Consider the following 23,452-nt stretch of genomic DNA (forward strand, 5'->3'; position numbering starts at 1 on the left):
ATTACATAAATCATAAAAACCCCCCATAAATGGCTCTGATCCCACTGAGGGGTTGTTCCTATTTGGGATCAGGGACATTAAAACGGGAATGGCCCAGCAGAGCAGGGAAAATCCTCTATAAAATCCCCTATAAATGGCTCCAAGGCTCTCCCCACCCTCTGCCCTTGCCAAGATAACCCCATGGCCGTGCCCTTGGAGCCTGCAGAGGCTGGAAAGGCAAACAGAGCTTTAAAAGGGTCTCAAATTCCAACCTCCCACTCCCTCCTCCTCCTCCTCATCCTCAGGAGAGCTCCTGAGCTGCTCTCACAGGCCCCCAAAGGCCTCTGGAGCAGAAAAAAACAGCTAAAAATATCTCCCACCCCCTCAGCCTGCCGGATCCACAGCCCTGGAGGGTTTTCCTTGGCCTCTGGCCACGTTTGTCAACCATAAATGAGATTTTTTTTTTTTTCACTTTATTCCCCCAAGGCCCTGTTGCGCTCCAAGCGCTCTGCTCAGGAATTCCAGCTCTGAGCTCCTCAAATCTCCCAATTTTGAGGGGTGAGCAGAAAGAAACAACTAAAAATATCTCCCACCCCCTCAGCCTGCCGGATCCACAGCCCTGGAGGGTTTTCCTTGGCCTCTGGCCACGTTTGTTAACCATAAATGAGATTTTTTTTTTTTTTTTTTTCACTCTATTCCCCCAAGGCCCTGTTGCGCTCCAAGCGCTCTGCTCAGGAATCCCAACTCCGAGCTCCTCAAATGTCCCAATTTTGAGGGGTGAGCAGAAAAAAAACCCAAATAAAAATATCTCCCACCCCCTCACCCTGCTGGATCAAAACCCCTGAAGGATTTTCCTTGGCCTCTGGCTATGTTTGTCAACCATAAATGGGATTTTTTTCCATTTTCCTGGCCAGGCCGTGCTGTGCTCCAAGCGCTCTGCTCAGGAATTTCAGCCCTGAGCTCCTCAAATCTCCTAATTTTGAGGCTTTTTTATTTTTGAGGCTTTTTTTGCCCCCCTGTGTGGGTTAATTAATTAAGAGGAGGTTTTGGGTGAGAAAAAAATCTGGAATTGCTCCTGCTGATCCTCAACAAGGCCTGAAATGCAGGAATGAGCTGAGGGAAGAAGGGAATAAAGAAAAAAATCCAAATTTCCCTTTGGGCTGGTGCTGTTTTGGGGTAGAGATAAACTACATGGATTTGATGGATTTTAGAAGCCACGAAATTCCTTCATTTTCCCTGTGGATTCCCTAAAATTCCCTGATTTTCCCTGTGGAGCAGAGGGTGATGCTCAGAATTTCCTCACCCCAAAGCTGAGTCCCCTTGGCTCCTCCTGTTCCAAGTACAGCCAGAGTAAAACCACTGAGTAAAACCACAGAGTAAAAACCAAAATTTATGGATTTTAGAAGCCATGATATTTTTTAAAAATGGATTTTATAAGCCATTAAATACCCTGATTTTCCCCATGGACCTGGTGTGTCCCACCTGAACCTGGATTTTTCCCAACCACTCCTCAGGTTTAATTTGCTTCAGAGCTGAAACAAGAGAAACAAAAACTACTTTTTTTTAACAAAAAGGAAGGGAAAAATTGGAAAATTGGAGTTGTTCTCCTCCAGCCTTACCCCAACAGCAGCAGCACAACAAAGTCCACTTCAAAGGTGTCACCTGAGCCACACCTGACCTGAGAAAATCATCAGCAGGGCCCCTGGGGATGCTAAAAATTGCCCCCCAATTACTCTGTGGGCTGCTAAAATTCAGCATAATTGCCTTAATGACAACTAATGACACCTGGGCTATGCAAAGAAAGGCAGCACACGTGGGATGAAAAAGGCTCTGACCACATCTGGCCCAGGGTGAGAAGCTCCTGCTGGTCCCACTCTGCTCCTTGCCCTGCCCAGCAGGTTCCAGCTCCTCCAGAAGATCAAAGCCCTGGGTGTGATCCTCGGTTTTGGCTCTCTCCAGTTTGGGATAAAGGGATTTTCCAGCATCTCCCAGTGTCCTTCAGCTGGGGCCACTGTAATCTGATTTCTTTCCCTGTTGATTTCTTTATTTTTTGCTGATTTTTTCATATTTAAGAGCAGGACCCGCCTTATCTCCCACCACCCACATGAGAGGAGGGATTTGCAGCCAGGTCAAGGAAAAAGGGCCTTGCCTTGAATTTGGGGTTTTCCTTCTCCAGATGATGAAAGCCCTGGGTGTGATCCTCATTTTTGGCTCTCTCCAGTTTGGGATAAAGGGATTTTCCAGCATCTCCCTGTGTCCTTCAACTGGGGCCAACTCCTACTCCCCTTTTAAGCTACACTTATTTTTTTATCCCCTTTTATTTGTTATCCCCCTTTATTTTTATCCCCCTTTACTTTTATCCCCCTTTATTTTCATCCCCTTTTATTTTTACTCCCATTTAATTTTTAGCCCCTTTTTTTGTCCCACTCTTTTTTATTCCCCTCTTTTTACCCCCCTTTATTTTCACCCCTCTTTTTTATCCCCTTTTAAGACCCATTTATTTTTATTTTTAATTCCCATTTATTTTTATCCTCCTTTATTTTTTTATCCCTTTTTATTTTTATCCCCCTTTATTTTGTATTCCCCTTTTATCCCCTTTTTATCCCCCTTTATTTTTTACCTCCCTTATTTTATCCCCCTTTATTTTTATCCCCCTTTATTTTTTACCCCCCTTTTATCCCCTTTTTTAACCCCCTTTATTTTTTACCTCCCTTTTTATCCCCCTTTTTTAATCCCCCTTTTTTCACCCTTCTATTTTTCTAATCCCCCTTTCCCAAGCATTTGAAGTCGCCAATTCTCCTTTACTCCCCCACAAACCTTGTGAACCCCCCCAAAAGTTCCCCCAGTTCTCCCCCAGGACTCAAAACTCCCAAATTTTTGGAGAACCAAAGGATCTTTTATCTTTTCCCTTTTCCAAATGAGCCACAACTGCTTTGGAGAGGCTTGAAATGGGGAGGAAAAAAAATCAAATTTAAAAAGAATTCTGGCGAACAATCCCACCCTCAGCAGCAAAACGCTTCCTAAAGAGAAAGGAAAATATTGTGCTGAGCACAGGGGGGATAAAAAAACAACCCTGGAGTGTTTATCCCTGGAGCTGACAGATCCCAGCTGTTCCCAAATCCCAAATTCCCAAAAAAGGGCCGCGCTTCCCTCGCCTGACGCGGCCCCGCGGACGTCAGCGGGAGCAGCAGGGAGCTCCAAAACAAATGACGTGGGAGGAAAAAGCTGCCAGGGAGGGCTGGAGAACAGCCAGGCTGCCAAAGATGGAGATCCTGACGGGATTCCAGCCCTGGGGAGCCCCGGGAATGTCGGGGGGCTGCTGGGGTTGGAGGGGCAAATCCAGCCTGGAAGTGGGGAAGGAGTGGGAGAGAGACAATCCTCCCTATTTTCCTGGCATAAAACAGAGAATTGTCAGTGGGAGGACAAATCCTGTTCCTAATGTACAGAGCCAAGGGGTTCTGTCCTTTATTTCTGTGGGAGAAATAAAGTATTGGGAAATGGAAGAGGGGAGAGGAACGTCAGGGATTCTTGGGAGTGGGACAGATCCAATCCCTGTTTTCCTGCCCGAAAATAGGGAATTATCAGTGTGAAAACAGATCCAGTTCTGTGTACCAGTTTTGTTTTCTTCCCCGTGGGAGAAATAAATGATTGGGAAATAGGAGAGAAAGGAAAGTCAGGGATGCTTGGGAGTGGGAGAGATCCAGTCCCTATTTTCTGCCAGGATTGTCAGTGGGAGAACAAATCCTGCTCCTAATATACAGAGCCAAGGGGTTCTGTCCTTTATTTCTGTAGGAGAAATAAAGGATGGAGAAATTGAAGAGGAGAGAGGAACATCCAGGGAGAGGAGGGGGTGAATCCAGCCTGGAAGTGGGGAAGGAGTGGGAGAGATCCAGTCCAGGCGACCTGGCAGAAAATAGGGAATTGTCAGTGGGAAAAGAGATCCCATTCCATGTTCTGGATGGGACCAGGGGCTCTGGAACACAGCCAGGCTGCCAAAGATGGAGATCCTGACGGGATTCCAGCCCTGGGGAGCCCCGGGAATGTCGGGGGGCTGCTGGAGAGGGGCTGGGGTTGGAGGGGTGAATCCAGTCCAGGGAATCTGGGGAAAAAATAGGGAATATCTGGCAGAAAATAGGGAATTGTCAGCAGGAAAACAGATCCTGTTCCATGACCCAGTAATGGACAAAACCAGCGGGTTCTGTCCTTTATTTCTGCGGGAGAAATAAAGGATGGAGAAATTGAAGAGGAGAGAGGAACATCCAGGGAGAGGAGGGGGTGAATCCAGCCTGGAAGTGGGGAAGGAGTGGGGGAGATCCAGTCCCAGATATCTGGGAAAAAAATAGAGAATATCTGGCAGAAAATAGGGAATTGTCAGCAGGAAAAGGGGTTCTGTTCTGTGTCCCAGTAATGGACAGAACCAAGGGGTTCTGTCCTTTATTTCTGTGAGAGAAATAAAGGATTGGGAAAGAGGAGAGAGGAACGTCAGGGATGCTTGGAAGAGGGGAAGGAGTGGGAGAGATTCAGTCCCAGATATCTGGGAAAAAAAATAGGGAACATCTGGCAGAAAATAGGGAATTGTCAGCAGGAAAACAGATTCTGTTCCATGTCCCAGTTTTGTTTTCTGCCCTGTGGGAGAAATAAAGGGTTGGGAAATAGGAGAGAAGAGAAGAACATCCAGGGAGACAGGGATGAACCCAGCCTGGAAGAGAGGAAGGAATGGGAGAGATCCAGTCCAGGGAAGGAAAAGTCCACATTACAAACTTCAAAAGATCCATTATTAGGTTAGTGGGGAAAATAATCTAAGTATCAGTTCTTAATTAAATAGTCTCATCTTAAAAGACCTTATAACAAAAAAGTTAACCATTTTTACCTTACTAATAAAAAACTACAAAACTCATAGTTATAGGACTTTTTCATTAATAAAAAAATAATAAATACCTCAGTCCAAACATCTGAAACACCTTCAATCCCAACCTCAAAAAACTAATACACCCTCAAAAGCCATGATCCCCTAACCCTCCCCCTCGAGATATTCCCAATTTCTGCCTTCGTTCCTTAATTTTCATTCAGGTTTTTAACTCATTTCCCTTAATTTTTCATTTCAGGTTTTTCCCTGCTCTGCTGACTGAAGCATTGCTGAGGGAACAGGAAATTCTATCCCAAATGAAAACCCTTGAGGGGGATAAAAGGGTGTTGGGAGATAAACCCCATCCAGCTAGATTTGGAAGGGAAATTTCTGCTATTTCCAAACAAGGCCAAGTGGCTGAGCCAGCGTGGGGACAGAGATGATGTCCCTGCCCCAGTGAAGGTCACCTTAAACCCCGCTCAGGAAAGCTGAACTGGGGGCTCAGCCTGACTCCAGAGCTATTTTAAACCCAGGGAGGTTGAAGGGCACCTGCTCCAGCAGGGAATGTTTTATTTAAAGGCTATTTGGTTGCTCAAGCTGGGCTCAAAATGTCATTAAATTATTAAAAATCCTTTTTTTTTTGTTTTGTTTTAATTATCCATGCCAGGTCACTCATATCTTCCCCGTCTTCCTCCTTGATTTTTTTCCCCTGCTTTTGCAACATCTGTCAGGTTGGCTTTGGCCTGTTTTGGTCCTTTGCACTGCACCTCATTTCCTCCCAGACCATTTTCTTGTAGTCACTAAATAATCCTTTATTTTAACCAGCAGGAATTTATGGATGTGAATGAGAGGAGCTCACACCCTGTGCTGGGGGGGATGTGACGATCCACAGCCATTTTTAAACCCTTTCATTTTATTTTTTGGGAGGTTTTTTTTTTTTTGCAAGAAACGTGGGGTCAGCTGGGTTGTCTGTGGTAAATGTTTCATGGGAAGCTGATCCAGCCTCCCTGCCCAGATGGCTCCAGCTCTGGAGCTGGGATTAGGGGGGACAGGCAGATGTTGCCTCAGCACAAGGGGTTAAACTGGGATTAGATGGGCTGGGATGGGGCTGGGGGGCAGAGAATCCTGGGAGAAGGAGAAGGAGAAGGAGAAGGAGAAGGAGAAGGAGAAGGAGAGGGAGAGGGAGAAGGAGAAGGAGAAGGAGAAGGAGAAGGAGAAGGAGAAGGAGAAGGAGAAGGAGAAGGAGAAGGAGAAGGAGAAGGAGAAGGAGAAGGAGAAGAGGAGAAGGAGAAAGGAGAAGGAGAAGGAGAAGGAGAAGGAGAAGGAGAAGGAGAAGGAGAAGGAGAAGGAGAAGGAGAAGAGAAGGAGAAGGAGAAGGAGAAGGAGAAGGAGAAGGAGAAGGAGAGGGAGAAGGAGGAGACGACGACGACAGCGCACACCCAGATTCCTCCATCTTGCCTCCGAAACCCCCATTCTAAAAACCCCAAAATTCTCCTTTTTCACCCTGTGACAAATTCACCACCATTCTACTCAAACCCTTGTGGCATGTAACTCCTCACACAGAGTTGGGAATTGTTCCCAAGGGCTAAAATCAAAGGCACAGGTGGCTTTGACTCCGTGCCAAGGCCTCTGAGCCCCTTGCCAGGGCCTTGAGTCAGCCAGGAACGGGCTGCGTTCCCACAGCCCAGCAGAACCGGGGTTATTTGGGGAACAGGACGGGCAGAAACTGAGCTGGAGCTGTTTCACAACACCCGAGAGAGCTCGGGGTTTGTTCACAGAGCGGGGAAAACGAGGAGCGGGGAAAGATGTGAGAGATGGGCGGGATGGACAATGGGAGAGGGCAGCAGGGCATGGAATCATCAGGGGGAAATTTCCGGGCGCTCCTCGAACATCCCCGGGGACAGGAGGGGGACAGAGGGGCCTGGAGGAGCCGAAGGGGGGCGGCTGCAGGATTTCGTAAGGCGGTGAGTCAGAGCTGGCGTTTCTGGGAAGGAGGGAGGGAGGGAGGGAGGCAGGAACCGCCCCCGGGAGGGCAGCGCTGGGAGCCGGGAAGCGGCGCTGCTGCCGGGGGCTGCGGAGAGCAGGGCAGTGGAGACCCAGGGGAAGGTGGAGCTGGGGTTTGAGCTTGAAAATGGAGACATTTATAGTTATAGTTATTGCTACTTATATTTATACTCATATTTCTGTGTGTATTTCTATTTCTATGTATATTTCTATTTCTAGTTATAGTTATATTTCTATTTATTTATCCATATTTATGGGTATAGGTATAGTTGTATTTATTGATACTACTTATATCAATATATACTTATATTTATACTAATATTTCTATGTGTATTTCTATGTGTATATTTATATTTATATTTATATTTATATTTATATTTATATTTATATTTATATTTATATTTATATTTATCCATATTTATGGGTATAGGTATAGTTGTGTTTGTTGATACTACTTATATCAATATATTATATTTATAATTTATTTATATAAATTATTATCATATATAAATTATTTATAATTTATATAGTATATACTTATATCAATACTTATACTAATATTTCTATGTGTATTTCTATGTGTATTTCTATGTGTATTTATATTTATATTTATATTTATATTTATATTTATATTTATATTTATATTTATCCATATTTATGGGTATAGGTATAGTTGTGTTTGTTGATACTATTTATATCAATATAGACTTATATTTATACTAATACTTCTATGTGTATTTCTATTTGTATCTATATTTCTATTTCTATTTATATTTATATTTATATTTATATTTATTTCTACTTATATTTATACTAATATTTCTATGTCTGTTTCTATTTATATTTTTATGTATACTTCTATTTCTATGTATATTTCTATTTCTGTCAATATCTACATCTATATCCACATCTATATCTATATTTATGGGTATAGGTATTGATGTGTTTATCTATACCATTTATGTTTATGTTTATTTCTACTTATATTTATACTAATTTTCTATGTCTATTTCTATTTATATTTTTATGTATACTTCTATTTCTATGTGTATTTCTATGTGTATTTCTATGTGTATTTCGATGTGTATTTCTATGTGTATATTTCTATGTGTATATTTCTATTTCTATTTCTAATTATATTTATATTTATATTTATATTTATATTTATATTTATATTTATATTTATATTTATATTTATATTTATATTTATATTTATATTTATATTTATCCACCGAGCTGGTGGGACTCAGAGAGAGAAGAGCTTTCCTGCCTGTCCCAAACAGGAAGAATGGCCTGTGGTGGAATGGGATGAACTTTAAGGTCCCTTCTAACCCAGCCCACTCTGGGATTCCATGATTCCATGTCTCCCACAGGCTTTAAAACCCTGGAGAAACAAACTCTGCCTTTATCCTGTTTTTTGGGGTTTTTTTACCTATCAAAGTGCTCTATTTCTATTAAAAAATGCTTTAAAAATTCCTCTTCGCCTCAGATACGGATTTGTGACAAAGAGTAACAACAACTCAGCTTTCAGGCTTGCAGCCGCTTTTCTTCTCCGAATGTTGCCGGAAAATCTCTAAAAAACTCCTGGAAAATCCCTCCACCACGGCTGGGAAGAAGAGCAGGCAACATTGACACCTGCTGTCGGGAATTTTAACAGCCACGCACTCCAGGATTCCCTGAGAGAGCCATGAAAACGCAAAAAAAAAAAAAAAAATAGAGTTACAACAGAGAGGATTGCTCTGAGAAAGCTTTATTTAATCATGATTATTGCACACAATGAAAATCCGAGGGATGGATTGGCCGGGAAAGGGTTGGCAATCACTGGGGCCAGTTGCAGCAGGAGCAGGCGGGGTCGAAGACCAGCCCCTGCTCGCAGCTCTGCACGAAGGTCTGGCCGTTCAGGCAGTTGTAGAAGTTCCTCTTGTTGTTGGGGTCTGCGTAGATCCCGTTGGGTTTCCCGGCACAGAATCCAGAGCCGCCGGAGCCGCCGGAGCCGCCAGAGCCGCCAGAGGTGGTGGTGGGAGCCTCGGTGATGGGAGGAAGGGGCTCGGAGGGGGGAACACAGTCTGGAATGCAAGAATTCCACCAGGAATAGGGTTATTTTAACATTCCTGGTGTTTCATCCCACACCTACATAGGAAGCTCCTCCGTAAAGAGCTGCTCCTTTTGCTGGTGGTGTTGGGAGACTCAAATGGGAGGACGGAGAAACACAATCTGGAATTTAGGCAGGAAAGGGTTGGAAGTGTTTGATTCCACCCCATCCTTCACAGGAAGGTTGGGAGTCTCCATGAAGGAGCTGCTCCTGTTGCTGATGGTGGGAACCTCAGTGATGGGAGGAAGGGGCTCAGAGGGGGGAACGCAGTCTGGAATTCAAGAATTCAACGAGGAAAAGGTTTATTTGAATGTTCCTGGTGTTTCATCCCTCCCACACCTCCATAAGAAGTCCTTCCATGAAGGAGCTGCTCCTGTTGCTGGTGGTGGGAGCCTCAAATGGGAGGAGGGGGCACCCAGTCTGGAATTTCGGCAGGAAAGGGTTGGAAGTGTTTGATTCCACCCCATCCTTCATAGGAATTTTGGGAGTCTCCATGAAGGAGCTGCTCCACAAGGAGCAGGTTTGTTTTAACGTTCCTGGTGTTTCATCCCTCCCACACCTCCATAGGAAGGTTGGGGGTCTCCATGAAGGAGCTGCTCCTGCTGCTGGTGGTGGGAGCCTCAGTGATGGGAGGAAGGGGCTCAGATGGGGAACACAATCTGGAATTTGGGTGGGAAAAGGGTTGAAAATGTTTCATCCCTCCCACACCCCTGTAGGAATTTCGGGAATCTCCACCAAGGAGCTGCTCCTGCTCTCTGGAGCCACTCACCGCCGCTCTGCAGCCCCAGGCCCTTCTTCAGGCTGGAGATCAGGGGGTATTTGCCTTCCTTGCAGAAATCCCCAGTGAAGTCATCCATGTCCAGGGCCCACACCATGGCTCCTCCAAAGTTGTTCTTCTTCAGCCAGTCCACCTGTGGGGAGGAAAGTCCTGGTGAGCGCCAGGAATTGATCCCACAGGAGAATCCAGCCCCATCCCAGCACTGCCCCCAGACCTTGAGGCCGAAGCTCTTGACGTTGTCGTAGCCGACCCATTCGCTGCCCTTGTAGGCGTAGGGGACATCCTGGGGTTCATCCCAAGCCTGGGTGGCTCCAGAGCTCAGGAGAGAGCAGATCTAAGGAGAAGGAAGCAGGAATGTTATCCACAAAAAGGGAAAAGCCCAGGCTCTGCCCTTGCCTTGGCTTCATCTTCTGGTTTTGTGCTGCCTCCCCATTCCCTGAGTGCACAACTCCCTCCTGGTGATTCCATGGAGAGCTCTGTGCCTGAGCCATGCAGAGAACTCCACAGGAGCTTCCTGATCAATTCCTTCAAATGGAAACTCCATGGGAGCTTCCTGATCAATTCCTTCAAATGGGAGCTTCCTGATCAATTCCTTCAAATGAAAACTCCATGGGAGCTTCCTGATCAGTTCCTTCAAATGGAAACTCCATGGGAGCTTCCTGATCAATTCCTTCAAATGAAACCTCCATGGGAGCTTCCTGATCAGTTCCTTCAAATGGAAACTCCATGGGAGCTTCCTGATCAATTCCTTCAAATGGGAGCTTCCTGATCAATTCCTTCAAATGAAAACTCCATGGGAGCTTCCTGACAAATTCCTTCAAATGAAAACTCCATGGGAGCTTCCTGACAAATTCCTTCAAATGAAAACTCCATGGGAGCTTCCTGACAAATTCCTTCAAATGAAAACTCCACGGGAGCTTCCTGACAAATTCCTTCAAATGAAAACTCCACGGGAGCTTCCTGACCAATTCCTTCAAATGATCTGAGCGAGGAATGTGGTGGAACATCCCTACCTCGTAGTAAGCCAGAGTTCCAGCCTCCCTGGTGTAGGGTCCAGCGGGGCCAGGGCCGGATGCTGGAGCTCCCACGGAGGTGTCAGATGGGTTCTGCAGGGTGAAGCTCTTTCCATAGGTTGGGAATCCCACCAGGAGCTTCTCAGCTGGGGCACCATTGCTCTTCCAATAATTCATGGCGTATTCCTGCAAGAAACCATTCCCTCTCGGGTCTTTGCTAGGATTTGAAGGATGAATTCCTCGAAATCTCACCAGGATCTGGGAGCTGTGGGTGTCCCAAAGAAGCACTCACAACGTTGAAGTATTTGTAGTCGCCGCTGTCGGCAGGGCCGGCGAACAGGGGGCTGTTCTCTCCAGTGTTCCTCTCCCAGGAGCCGTGGAAGTCGTAGGTCATGACGTGGATGTAATCCAGGTACCTGCAGGGAGAGGGGCTCCGTCCTCACCTGAGGGCCTGCAGCTGCCGTCACCTCACCCTCAGGGGCTCTTTCACCTCATCACTCTCAGGAAATCCCTCAAATCTCACCAGGGACCCCAGGTTTGTCACTCACTTGCCAATCTCAGCGATCTCGTAGCCAGCCTGGATGGTGGAGAGTCCAGCAGCCACAGCAGCAGTGACCATGAGCCGGGGCCTGTTGCTCTGCTTGGCTTCCTGCTCGAAGGCTGCCACCATTTCCTGAGGGACCCAAGGCACAGCGATCACCTGGGGGCTCTCAGGGCTGAGGCTCTGCAGCCGCCCAGGGCTCAGGGGCAGAGCTGTGGCCAGCAGGGCCTGGAGCCAAGCCCACCTTAACCAGGACGGTGAAGAGAGACTTGTCCTGGGCAGGGCTGCCCCTGGAGCCGGGGTATTCCCAGTCCAGGTCCAGCCCGTCGAACTGATACTGGCGCAGGAATTTGATAACGGAGTTGATGAAGGTCTGGCGGTTCTGGGGCGTGGAGACCATGGTGGAGAACCTGGGCAAGCAGAGCAGGAGAGAGGTGGGGTTCCCATGGAGCCCCTTCCCCTTCTCATTTTGTTCCTATGCTGCCATTTAGGGCTGGAAATGGTTTGAACTCACTTGGCTGTGCCGAAATTCCATCCTCCAATGGCCAGCAGGGTCTTCAGGTCTTTGTTCCTGAAGGGGAAGAGGCAGGAACCTGAGTTATTGCATGTCATAAAATCATAGAATGGATGTCCACAGCACCCCTGAGCTGCTAGCCCCATGCTCAGAGGATGGGGCTGTCCCCATGTCCTGCCTTGGCTGTGTCTCTGTCCCTCTTCCCTCAGCATCCTTGTCACCAAAAAGGACAGGGAGGGAGCAGAGAAGAGCAGAGAAGGGCACCAGAGGGAGCAGAGAAGGGCACAAGAGGGATCAGAGAAGGGCAGAGAAGGGCACAGGAGGGAGCAGAGCCCTGCTGGGGCTCCCAGCACTCACTGGTTCTTGAGGCCATTGAAGGACTTGTAGAGGGTCTCGTCGTTCCACTCATAGGTGGTGATCTCGTTGTTGTTCATGCCGGCGAAGGCGTAGATCAGGTGGTTGCACAGGCAAGGGTCGACATTTTCAGGGGTGAACTTGCCCAGGCCAGGCCTGTACTGGGCCCAGTTGGTGAAGTAACAGGTCAGCACATAGGCAGTGCCTGCGGGGAGACAGCGGCCATGGAGGGGCTGCAGTGCCTGGGCACGGCATCCCCCACTCATTCCAGACTGCAGGGCAAGATCTGTTCTGTTGCATCTGGATGGCAGCGGGCTTTTGGCAAGCGGGCAGTTTTCCTTATCTCCAACCTCGAGAGGGGACACCTGCTGATAACAGCTATTGGATGTCACTGCATGGCTGATAAGAACTACAGCATCCCACTGGGAGCTGCTCTGCCCAGAAAGAGGAGCCAAGCATTGCTACCCAAATATAATCTGGAGATTCTGGAACACCAGCACAGCTTCTCCACTGGATTTAGCAGAGGAGCCGCAGCTGCCTCTTCTTCCACTGGTTCTGACTCTGTCGCTGTTGTTCTAGTGTACTGCACTATTTATATTATCCTTTTATTTCCTTCCCTATAAAAGAACTGTTATTTCCTCTCCCATATTTTTTACCTGACATCCCCTTAATTTAAAACTTATAGTAAATTAGAGGGGTGGGGAGGGTTCACATTCCCCATTTCAGGCGAGGCTCCTGCCTTCCTCAGGGCACCTACCGAGCTGGGCGTTCAGCAGCAGGGCCAGACCTGCAGGGCACAAGGAAACAACAACACACGGTCACTGCTGCGCCTGGGCAATGCAAACCCTGCAGCAAGGCTCTGCTCACAAGCTCAGGCACAAGAGTTTCGCTCAAGTTTCTCCATGCACTTCATTTCTCCAATGATTTCAGGTAAAAGCACCAAAAAGAACCCAAACAGATGCCAAAGGAATCATTGGGGGTTTAGGTTTATGTCTAAAAGCACATCTCAATTGCAGCCTGCAATGAACTCTGTCCATGCTCAGGCAGAAGAGTTTCACTAAAATTTCACCAAGCACTTCATTTCTCCAGTGATTCCATGAAAAGCATAGAAAAGAACCCACACAGATGCCAAAGGAATCATTAGGATTTCAGGTTTAAGTCTAAAAGCACATTTCCATTGCAGCCTGCAGTGAGCTCTGTCCATGCCCAAAGCAGAGCAGATCCCCAACCCCAGCCGCGCCAAAGAGAAATTTCCCTCCCCAAAGGAAATGGAGAAATCTCTGACAGAAAAGAGAGAGAGCAGCGTTTTCATCCCTCCAGCCCCCGGGCAGGCAGCAGAGCAGCAGTGCCAGAGCCCCCAGCCCTGCTCAGGAGGGCACCGAGCTGCAGCCCAGCAGCACTCACCGGTGAGCAGAGTGAGCTTGGCCATCCTGGACCAGACTGACGTGCTCGGGCTCTCTCCCTCTTTTATACCCTGCTCCTCTCTGCTGCCAGCGTGGGACCCACAGCGATGGACAAACATTACGCAACTTGGCAGGCAGCAGTGTCACCAAAGCTGTCACCAGCACAATGGGCCCGGGCTCTCCAGCCGCAGGGGTCACTGCCTGGGGCTGTGCCACGTCCTGGAGCTGCGAGGGCAGATAAAGAGCGGGATTAGATTGTGGGGTTGTTCAAATGTTGTTCCAACAGCAGCTCTGTGTCCCCCGATGGCTGCAGGGGTGACCTTGTGCTGTCCCTGAGCCCTTCCCAGGGGCTGGCACTGCCCAAGCCCAGCCTGGGTGTCCCTGGTGGCAGCGGCCCCAGGCAGGGCTGAGCGGGGCTCTGCCTCCAGCCCGGGCCCTGCTGGGGGCTCTGAGCTCACCTGGGCTGTGGGACAGAGGGACCCTGGGGCTCTGAGCTCACCTGGGCTGTGCGACAGAGGGACCCTGGGGCTCTGAGCTCACCTGGGCTGTGGGACAGAGGGACCCTGGGGCTCTGAGCTCACCTGGGCTGTGCGACAGAGGGACCCTGGGGCTCTGAGCTCACCCGGGCTGTGGGACAGAGGGACCCTGGGGCTCTGAGCTCACCTGGGCTGTGGGACAGAGGGACCCTGGGGCTCTGAGCTCACCTGGGCTGTGGGACAGAGGGACCCTGGGGCTCTGAGCTCACCTGGGCTCTCCTCTGGCAAACACAGGAAGGTTCTTTATTTCTTGGAGGGTAAACTCCACAAGGCACTCTCCGGAGTATGAACCCAGTTCATTTTCCTCTCAAATTTGTCCCCTCCTTTTCCCGCTCATCTCTTTCCCAAACTGAGACACCCCTGTGTTGCTGAGCATTCCCATTTTTCCCTAAGTGAAGCTCCATCAGCTGAATGCCTCAAAATATCCTTTCCACATTTGATCTTCTGTCCCAATGGAGACTCCAAGCTCCCCCCCTGTGTGAGGAGCCTGGGGATTGGATTTCCTCCCTTTTCCCAACTCAGGAATGGGGACAGGGCTGTGTCCCTGCACTGGAAGGTTTAATTCCCTGTGGGGTGACATGAAGGTGACTTTCCAGGAGGTCACCCAGCCTTGGATGACTGGAAACCTGGAAAACAATCTGGTATCAGATGCTGGCTGATCTGCAGATTAAAATGTGCCAACCTGAGCCTTGGAATTTGGTGCAGGCACGGGGTGGGACACAGCTGATAACAGGACAACATCCTCAAGGAGTATTTTTCCAATGTTTTTCTTGGTTGATAAAGACAAATTCAGCTGGGATAGGTCTGGAAAATCCTGCCCTCCGTGACCTCTGGAGCATTTTCAGCTCTGTTATCCAGGGAAGGTGTTTGGGTATAGACACGAGAGCATTTGGGGCAGGATCAAGGACACTGATTTGTTTTCATGTGGGGGTAACAAATCAGGAGTTTTCCTTCAGGACTTATCCTGCCCTTCTCCTGTTCTAACAAAGGTGTTTTGCTGTGGGTTCCCTGGGAGTGCTGGGAAGTGACGAAGGGCACAAGGATTGGTCCTTGCTGAAAGAATTCCAATTAGAAAGAGCAGACAGGGACCTTCCGACTATTCCAGTGTTGGGTTGCAGAGAGATTTCACCACTCTGGTTTTTCCAGCTGCATCTTCCCGGTAAAAGTCTCATCCTGCCCATTCCATTGGCTGCTGGGAACACCAACACTGGAATTACCAAAACAGAGGTGTGGCACAAGGCCTGCTGCAAACAAAGTGAATCAGAATCAGCTTCTGCTGCGTTGTCCTCCCACTTGTTCTTGTGACCGTGGGTGTCAGGAGATTAGGGAAAGAAGATGACAAAAACAACGCTTCTTACAGAAGAATTTTGCTTTATCAGGTGGAGAATGACTCAGTAAAAACCAATGTGGTTTTTCTTTAGTGATGGGACTCCTCATGTCTGCTTCCAGAGGAGACCCCACCTCACCTGGGTGGGCAAGACACAGCTCAGATCACCAAGGTCGCTCTGTCCGACAGAGGGAAAAGGGAAGAAATCCAGTCCCCAGGCTCCTCACACAGGGGGGGAGCTTGGAGTCTCCATTGGGACAGAAGATCAAATGCGGAAAGGATATTTTGAGGCATTCAGCTGATGGAGCTTCACTTAGGGAAAAATGGGAATGCTCAGCAACACAGGGGTGTCTCAGTTTGGGAAAGAGATGAGCGGGAAAAGGAGAGGACAAATTTGAGAGGAAAATTAACTGGGTTCATACTCCGGAGAGTGCCTTGTGGAGTTTAGCCTCCAAGAAATAAAGAACCTTCCCGTGTTTGTCAGAGGAGAGCCCAGGTGAGCTCAGAGCCCCAGGGTCCCTCTGTCGCACAGCCCAGGTGAGCTCAGAGCCCCAGGGTCCCTCTGTCCCACAGCCCAGGTGAGCTCAGAGCCCCAGGGTCCCTCTGTCCCACAGCCCAGGTGAGCGCAGAGCCCCCAGCAGGGCCCGGGCTGGAGGCAGAGCCCCGCTCAGCCCTGCCTGGGGCCGCTGCCACCAGGGACACCCAGGCTGGGCTTGGGCAGTGCCAGCCCCTGGGAAGGGCTCAGGGACAGCACAAGGTCACCCCTGCAGCCATCGGGGGACACAGAGCTGCTGTTGGAACAACATTTGAACAACCCCACAATCTAATCCCGCTCTTTATCTGCCCTCGAAGCTCCAGGACGTGGCACAGCCCCAGGCAGTGACCCCTGCGGCTGGAGAGCCCGGGCCCATTGTGCTGGTGACAGCTTTGGTGACACTGCTCCCTGCCAAGTTGCGTAATGTTTGTCCATCGCTGTGGGTCCCACGCTGGCAGCAGAGAGGAGCAGGGTATAAAAGAGGGAGAGAGCCCGAGCACGTCAGTCTGGTCCAGGATGGCCAAGCTCACTCTGCTCACCGGTGAGTGCTGCTGGGCTGCAGCTCTGTGCCCTCCTGAGCAGGGCTGGGGGCTCTGGCACTGCTGCTCTGCTGCCTGCCCGGGGGCTGGAGGGATGAAAACGCTGCTCTCTCTCTTTTCTGTCAGAGATTTCTCAGTTTCCTTTGAGGAGGGAAATTTCTCTTCTTTAGCGCTGCTGGGGCTGGGGATCTGCTCTGCTTTGGGCATGGACAGAGCTCACTGCAGGCTGCAATGGAAATGTGCTTTTAGACTTAAACCTGAAATCCAAATGATTCCTTTGGCATCTGTGTGGGTTCTTTTCTATGCTTTTCATGGAATCACTGGAGAAATGAAGTGCCTGGAGAAATGTTAGCAAAACTCTTCTGCCTGAGCATGGACAGAGTTCATTGCAGGCTGCAATTGAGATGTGCTTTTAGACATAAACCTAAAACCCCAATGATTCCTTTGGCATCTGTTTGGGTTCTTTTTGGTGCTTTTACCTGAAATCATCGGAGAAATGAAGTGCATGGAGAAACTTGAGCGAAACTGTTGTGCCTGAGCTTGTGAGCAGAGCCTTGCTGCAGGGTTTGCATTGCCCAGGCCCAGCAGTGACCGTGTGTTGTTGTTTCCTTGTGCCCTGCAGGTCTGGCCCTGCTGCTGAACGCCCAGCTCGGTAGGTGCCCTGAGGAAGGCAGGAGCCTCGCCTGAAATGGGGAATGTGAACCCTCCCCACCCCTCTAACTCACTATAAATTTTAAATTAAGGGGCTGTCAGGTAAAAAATATGGGAGAGGAAATAACAGTTCTTTTATAGGGAAGGAAATAAAAGGATAATATAAATAGTGCGGTGCACCAGAGCAACACCGACAGAGTCAGAACCAGTGGAAGAAGAGGCAGCTGCTGCTCCTCTGGTAAATCCAGTGGAGAAGCTGTGCTGGTGTTCCAGAATCTCCAGATTATATCTGGGTGGCAATGCTTGGCTCCTCTTTCCGGGCAGAGCAGCTCCCAGTGGGATGCTGTAGTTCTTATCAGTCAGGCAGTGTAGCTCTTATCAATCAATAGCTGTTATCAGCAGATGTCCGTCCATAGTGAGAAGTGGTTGTGGGAGAGATAAGGAAAACTGCCCGCTTGCCAAAAGCCAGCTGCCATCCAGATGCAACAGAACAGGTCTTGCCCTGCAGTCTGGCACAGGAGCTGTGCCCACAGTGGGGATGCCGTGCCCAGGGCCAGGCCATGCCAGGCTCTGCAGCCCCTCCATGGCCGCTGTCTCCCCGCAGGCACTGCCTATGTGCTGACCTGTTACTTCACCAACTGGGCCCAGTACAGGCCTGGGGAGGGGAGGTACACCCCCGAGAACATCGACCCCAACCTGTGCAACCACCTGATCTACGCCTTCGCCGGCATGAACAACAACGAGATCACCACCTACGAGTGGAACGACGAGACCCTCTACAAGTCCTTCAATGGCCTCAAGAACCAGTGAGTGCTGGGAGCCCCAGCAGGGCTCTGCTCCCTCCTGTGCCCTTCTCTGCCCTTCTCTGCTCCCTCCTGTGCCCTTCTCTGCCCTTCTCTGATCCCTCTTGTGCCCTTCTCTGCCCTTCTCTGCTCCCTCCTGTGCCCTCCTGTGCCCTTCTCTGCTCCCTCCCTGTCCTTTTTGGTGACAAGGATGCTGAGTGAAGGGGGACAGAGACACGGCCAAGGCAGGACATGGGGACAGCTCCATCCTCTGACCATGGGAGCAGTGGCTCTTGGCCTTTCCCACCAAAGTGACCCAGGCTGCACTGACCAAACCCTTGGGGTCACTCCAGTTCCTGTCCCTTTCTTGCAGGAACCGCAACCTGAAGACCCTGCTGGCCATTGGAGGGTGGAATTTCGGCACACAGAAGTGAGTCCAACCAGCTCTTTCCAATTATGACTCCTGGGAGAGGGAGGGAAAGCAGGAAGAGGTTGGATTCCAACCTCACCTCTCTCCTGCTCTGCTTGCCCAGGTTCTCCACCATGGTCTCCACGCCCCAGAACCGCCAGACCTTCATCAACTCCGTGGTCAGGTTCCTGCGCCAGTACGGATTCGATGGGCTGGACCTGGACTGGGAATACCCCGGCTCCAGGGGCAGCCCTGCCCAGGACAAGTCTCTCTTCACCGTCCTGGTTAAGGTGGGCTTGGCTCCAGGCCCTGCTGGCCACAGCTCTGCCCCTGAGCCCTGGGCGGCTGCAAAGCCTCAGCCCTGAGAGCCCCCAGGTGATCGCTGTGCCTTGGGTCCCTCAGGAAATGGTGGCAGCCTTCGAGCAGGAAGCCAAGCAGAGCAACAGGCCCCGGCTCATGGTCACTGCTGCTGTGGCTGGAGGACTTTCCACCATCCAGGCTGGCTACGAGATTGCTGAGCTGGGCAAGTGAGTGACAAACCTGGGGTCCCTGGTGGTCCTGGGGTGGGCTCCCTGGGTGGGAAATAACAGTTCTTTAATAGTGAAGGAAATAAAAGGATAAAATAAACAATGCAGTAAACTAAAACAACACTGACAGAGTCAGAACTCAACCTGACACCCTGTGGACAGGCAGCGAAAGCCCCTGAGGGTTTCCCAAGTTCAGGGGCTGTGGGGTGATGGCATCCCCAGCTCCGGGCCCTCAGGTGAGGACAGAGCCCTGCTCCCCACAGGTACCTGGATTACATCCACGTCATGACCTACGACTTCCACGGGCCCTGGGACGGCTCCACGGGCGAGAACAGCCCCCTGTTCAGCAGCGGCAGCACCCTCAGTGTTGTGAGTGCCTTTGGGGCCTCCGGCCCGGGGCTCCCCGTGCCACAGCACAGCCTGAACCCTGCTGCCTTTTCCAGGAATACGCCATGAACTACTGGAAGAACAACGGCGCCCCAGCCCAGAAGCTGCTGGTGGGATTCCCAACCTATGGAAAGAGCTTCACCCTGCAGAACCCATCCAACACGGCCATCGGCGCCCCCAGCTCCGGGCCTGGCCCTGCAGGGCCCTACACCGGGGAGGCCGGGCTCCTGGCTTACTACGAGGTGTGTGAGGGACTCATGGCGGCCTGCAAGGGCAGCCCGGACACTGCTGGCACTTCCAGCACGAAATTCCTAACCTGGCTCATGTTCCCACTGCTCTTTCTCGCACATCTGCACCTTCCTGAGCACCCAGGTTTGGGTTCCAACCTGGCTGACATTCCCACTGTTCGTTCTCCCAGATCTGCACCTTCCTGAGCTCTGGAGCCACCCAGGCTTGGGATGCGCCTGAGGATGTCCCCTATGCCTACAAGGCCAACGAATGGGTCGGCTATGACAACGAGAAGAGCTTTGGCCTCAAGGTCTGGGGGCAGTGCTGAGATGGGGCTGGATTCTCCTGTGGGATCAATTCCTGGCGCTCACTGGGATTTTCCTCCCCCCAGGTGGACTGGCTGAAGAAGAACAACTTTGGAGGGGCCATGGTGTGGACCATCGACCTGGATGACTTCACTGGCAACTTCTGCCACCAGGGCAAATACCCCCTGATCTCCACGCTGAAGAAGGGCCTGGGGCTGTGAGCGTGCTGTGAGTGACGGGGAGGGACATGGGACACGGGCTGTGTGCCCCAAAGGACACAGAGGGGTGGGCAAGGGGGCATTGCAAACATCGTCCCTTCCCCAGTGTGAAAAACGATACTCGCTTCCAAAAAAGTTTTATTAAATTTTGCTTCCGAAAAAGGTTTATTAAAATATTAAATATTACCATGTTTATATATTAAATATTATTAATATTATATTTATTAAATTATTAAATATTAGTTCCAAAAAAGGTTTATTAAAACTTTATCAAAAATATAACAGAAGACTGAATAGAGAAAATTTAAAGGATTTATTCCATGGCATGTGCTTGTTTACACAATGGAGGTTTTGCCTTTTAACCCTTTAGCCCTTCCCAAAGTTTTGTTTATTGATTCCTTCTTCCCTATCCAGTGGTGGAGTTTCACTTCCTTAATTCTTAATTGGAAATCAGCTGTTGCCATAGTAACAACCCCACCCTCCCAAATGTCCCAACAGGCCACCCCATAATAACAACACAAGGAGAGGATAAAACATAACTATAAATCTATAAAACTTCTCCTAAGAGATATACATGATATTTAATTTAATTGATATTTAATTTAATTGTGAGAGTCAGCCACGGCATTACTCATGTGTCACACCAAGGAAAATTCTGCTTTCTTTTCACAGCACAGTCCTCCCGTCCCTGCAGCTGCTGGAGGTGCAGGAGGAGCTGCAGTGACAGATCCTGATCCCAATCCTGATCCTGATCCAGCCCAAAGATCCCTCTGATCCCATTGCACACAATGACAATGATTCAATAAACCTTCACCCAAAACCAACAACTTCCTGGTTCCACTCGTTTCTTCTTTTGTGTTTTGTCACTTCCTGATTCTCTCAGGATGTTGTTGTGAAAAACAGGTTCGGTCTCCAGTGGAAATGTAAACAGTTTAGTGAAGGATAGTGGGAGACGAGGACCATGGAGCAAAGGTGTGAAAAACACAATCACTCTCCTGTGGAAAAGTTTAAAAGGAAAATAAAGGACAATAGGGCACAAGGACCATAGAGCAAAGTGTGAAACAGTGAAAAACACCTGTGAAAAACTGTGAAAATGTAAAAAGTTTAATAAAGGACAACAGGAGAGCAAAGGTGTGAAAAACACTTTCACTGTCCTGTGAAAATTAAGAAGTTCAATAAAGGACAATGGGAAACAAGGACAAACGTTGGGTCAGCCAAGAGCACCCTGTTATCCTCGGGGATTCTCCTTAAATACCTCTTAGTTAAATCATTCTGTTGAATATTCATAGTTTCTTATGCATATCAATAAACTAATTTACATATTCAGGAGCTATTTTACATGGCCCCTCCTTGCTCTGCCTTTTTAGAGCCTGTTTCCTGGCTGTGCTTTTGGGATGTTATCCCATCTGAGCAGGCATTTTAACACAAAATTCATTATTCACTATTTCACTACCATGTCCAAGCTTAACTAACAACAGAAATAAAAACCATATTTTTATAACAAAGTTACTTTAACACCACACATACAGAATCCATTTTAATATTAGCAAAAAGCCAATATTATGTATCTATAACGCATAGTTATGTATTTCACTACTAAGTTTAAGTAACAACAGAAATGAAAAGGTACTTTAAAATCATACATATGAAATCCATTTCAATGTCAGCAAGAAGCCAATATTATAATATGTATCTATAACACATATCAGCCATTTCACTACTCAGTTTAATTAACAACACAAAGGAAAGCTATCTTTTTATAACAAAGTTACTTTAGTATCACACATATAGAATCCATTTAAACATTAGTGAAAAGCCAATATTATGTATCTATAACGCATACTTATAGCATCTCTTTCACTACTATGTCCAAGCTTAATTAACAACACAAATGAAAACTATATTTTTATAACAAACTTACTTTAACACCACACATATAAAATCCATTTTAATATTAGCAAAAAGCCAGTATTATGTATCTATAACACAAACTTCTCTATTTCACTATTATGTCTGAGTTTAATTAACAACACAAATGAAACCTATATTTTTATAACAAAGTTGCTTTAGCACCACACACATCAAATCCATTTTAATATTAGCAAAAAGCCAATATTATGTATCTATAACACACACTTATCTATTTCACAACTAAGTTTAAGTAACAACAGAAATGAACCCTGTATTTTTATAACAAAGTTACTTTAAAATCAGACATATGAAATCCACTTTAATGTTAGCAAGAAGCCAATATTATAATATGTACCTATAACACATATCAGCCATTTCACTACTCAGTTTCATTAACAGGAATGAAAGCTATATTTTTATAGCAAAGTTACTTTAGTATCACACATATAGAATCCATTTTAATATTAGCAAAAAGCCAATATTAAGTATCTATAACACATACTTATAGCATCTCTTTCACTACTATGTCCAAGCTTAATTAACAACACAAATGAAAACTATATTTTTATAACAAAGTTACTTTAACACCACACATATAAAATCCATTTTAATGTTAGCAAAAAGCCAATATTATGTATCTATAACACATACTTATAGCATCTATTTCACTACTATGTCTAAGTTGAAGTAACAACAGAAATGAAACCTATATTTTTATAACCAAGTTACTTTAACACCACACATATAAAATCCATTTTAATACCTGCAAAAAGCCACTATTCCAATGTGCATCTCGGGCAGGTTTTGGCTTCCCTCCCAGCCGGCATTTCTCGCTGCCGCTCCCTGGCAGTGCCAGGGGAACCGGGGCAGGAGCCGCTGTCACACCGCCAGCGCTGTGACCTCACAGGGCAGAGCTGCTCCCGGAGCCAGCCCGGCCCGTTCCCGAGGGAAATGCCCAATCCCGGCTTTTTCCCGGCCTCCTGATGCCCAACCCCGGCTTTTTCCCGGCCCCCTGATGCCCAATCCCCGCTTTTCCCCGGCCCCCTGGTGCCCGTAACACCCGCAGCTGTGCCAGGCCGGGATGGCAGCAAGGCAGGAGCCCAGAGGTGAGAGCTGGCCCAGGTAGGGGCACCTGGAGGGGCTGGGATTGCTTCTCCTTCATCCCCCATCCATCCCACCATCAGCTGCTCCACGAGCTTCTCAGGTCCCAGTTCCCTGCTCAGAATGGGATGGGGAAAATCCGCCCTGTTCAGGAAAATCAATCCACAAACATCAGAGGTTTGTGGCCAAAAGAAGAGAAATCCGCCCCTGTCAGGAAAATTAATCCACAAACATCAGAGGTTTGTGGCCAAAAGAAGAGAAATCCGCTCTGTCAGGAAAATTAATCCACAAACATCAGAGGTTTGTGGCCAAAACGGAGACAGAGGAGTTCTTTTGCTTTATTCCAATAAAAGGAGAGGCCATGGGTCTCCAGCCTCCTTTATATCCCAATTTTCCTCTCTCTTTCCCCATTTCTGAGGTACCTGAGAGGTTCAGACTTCCCAAAACACCTGACACCAAAGATTCCCCTCTA

General features: G+C 48.4%; 2 protein-coding genes across 2 annotated transcripts; one reads left to right on the plus strand and one right to left on the minus strand.

Annotated features, from left to right (window-relative positions):
• Positions 1 to 8,635: 8,635 nt before the first annotated feature.
• On the minus strand, positions 8,636 to 13,584 carry LOC131092905 (acidic mammalian chitinase-like). The gene is made up of 11 exons (XM_058039865.1): positions 13,526 to 13,584; positions 12,879 to 12,908; positions 12,125 to 12,326; positions 11,768 to 11,824; positions 11,498 to 11,663; positions 11,261 to 11,385; positions 11,005 to 11,128; positions 10,713 to 10,898; positions 9,914 to 10,033; positions 9,691 to 9,832; positions 8,636 to 8,895 (listed from the first exon to the last, which is right to left on the minus strand). The coding sequence occupies exons 1-11, from the start codon at positions 13,548 to 13,550 to the stop codon at positions 8,648 to 8,650; spliced, it is 1,425 nt and encodes a 474-aa protein (XP_057895848.1). The 5' UTR covers positions 13,551 to 13,584; the 3' UTR covers positions 8,636 to 8,647.
• Positions 13,585 to 16,389: 2,805 nt separating this feature from the next.
• LOC131092894 (acidic mammalian chitinase-like) lies at positions 16,390 to 20,784 on the plus strand. Its single transcript, XM_058039850.1, has 11 exons — positions 16,390 to 16,463; positions 17,084 to 17,113; positions 17,717 to 17,918; positions 18,268 to 18,324; positions 18,428 to 18,593; positions 18,706 to 18,830; positions 19,094 to 19,199; positions 19,274 to 19,459; positions 19,636 to 19,755; positions 19,837 to 19,978; positions 20,641 to 20,784. The coding sequence occupies exons 1-10, from the start codon at positions 16,439 to 16,441 to the stop codon at positions 19,969 to 19,971; spliced, it is 1,152 nt and encodes a 383-aa protein (XP_057895833.1). The 5' UTR covers positions 16,390 to 16,438; the 3' UTR covers positions 19,972 to 19,978; positions 20,641 to 20,784.
• The last annotated feature ends 2,668 nt before the right edge of the window (positions 20,785 to 23,452 follow it).

This window comes from Melospiza georgiana, chromosome 23 (assembly GCF_028018845.1).
Source record: "Melospiza georgiana isolate bMelGeo1 chromosome 23, bMelGeo1.pri, whole genome shotgun sequence".
NCBI classification, from domain to species: Eukaryota; Metazoa; Chordata; class Aves; order Passeriformes; family Passerellidae; genus Melospiza; species Melospiza georgiana.

Coding starts and splice junctions, on each gene's coding strand:
- LOC131092905 (XM_058039865.1), bottom strand. CDS start 13,550: ATGGCCAAGCTCACTCTGCTCACCG. Junction 11,825..12,124: donor TTCAATGGCCTCAAGAACCA/GTGAGTGCTGGG, acceptor CTTCCCCTTCAG/GAACAAAGACCTGAAGACCC. Junction 10,899..11,004: donor ACTACAAATACTTCAACGTT/GTGAGTGCTTCT, acceptor GGTTTCTTGCAG/GAATACGCCATGAATTATTG.
- LOC131092894 (XM_058039850.1), top strand. CDS start 16,439: ATGGCCAAGCTCACTCTGCTCACCG. Junction 17,919..18,267: donor TTCAATGGCCTCAAGAACCA/GTGAGTGCTGGG, acceptor CCTTTCTTGCAG/GAACCGCAACCTGAAGACCC. Junction 18,594..18,705: donor TCTTCACCGTCCTGGTTAAG/GTGGGCTTGGCT, acceptor TGGGTCCCTCAG/GAAATGGTGGCAGCCTTCGA.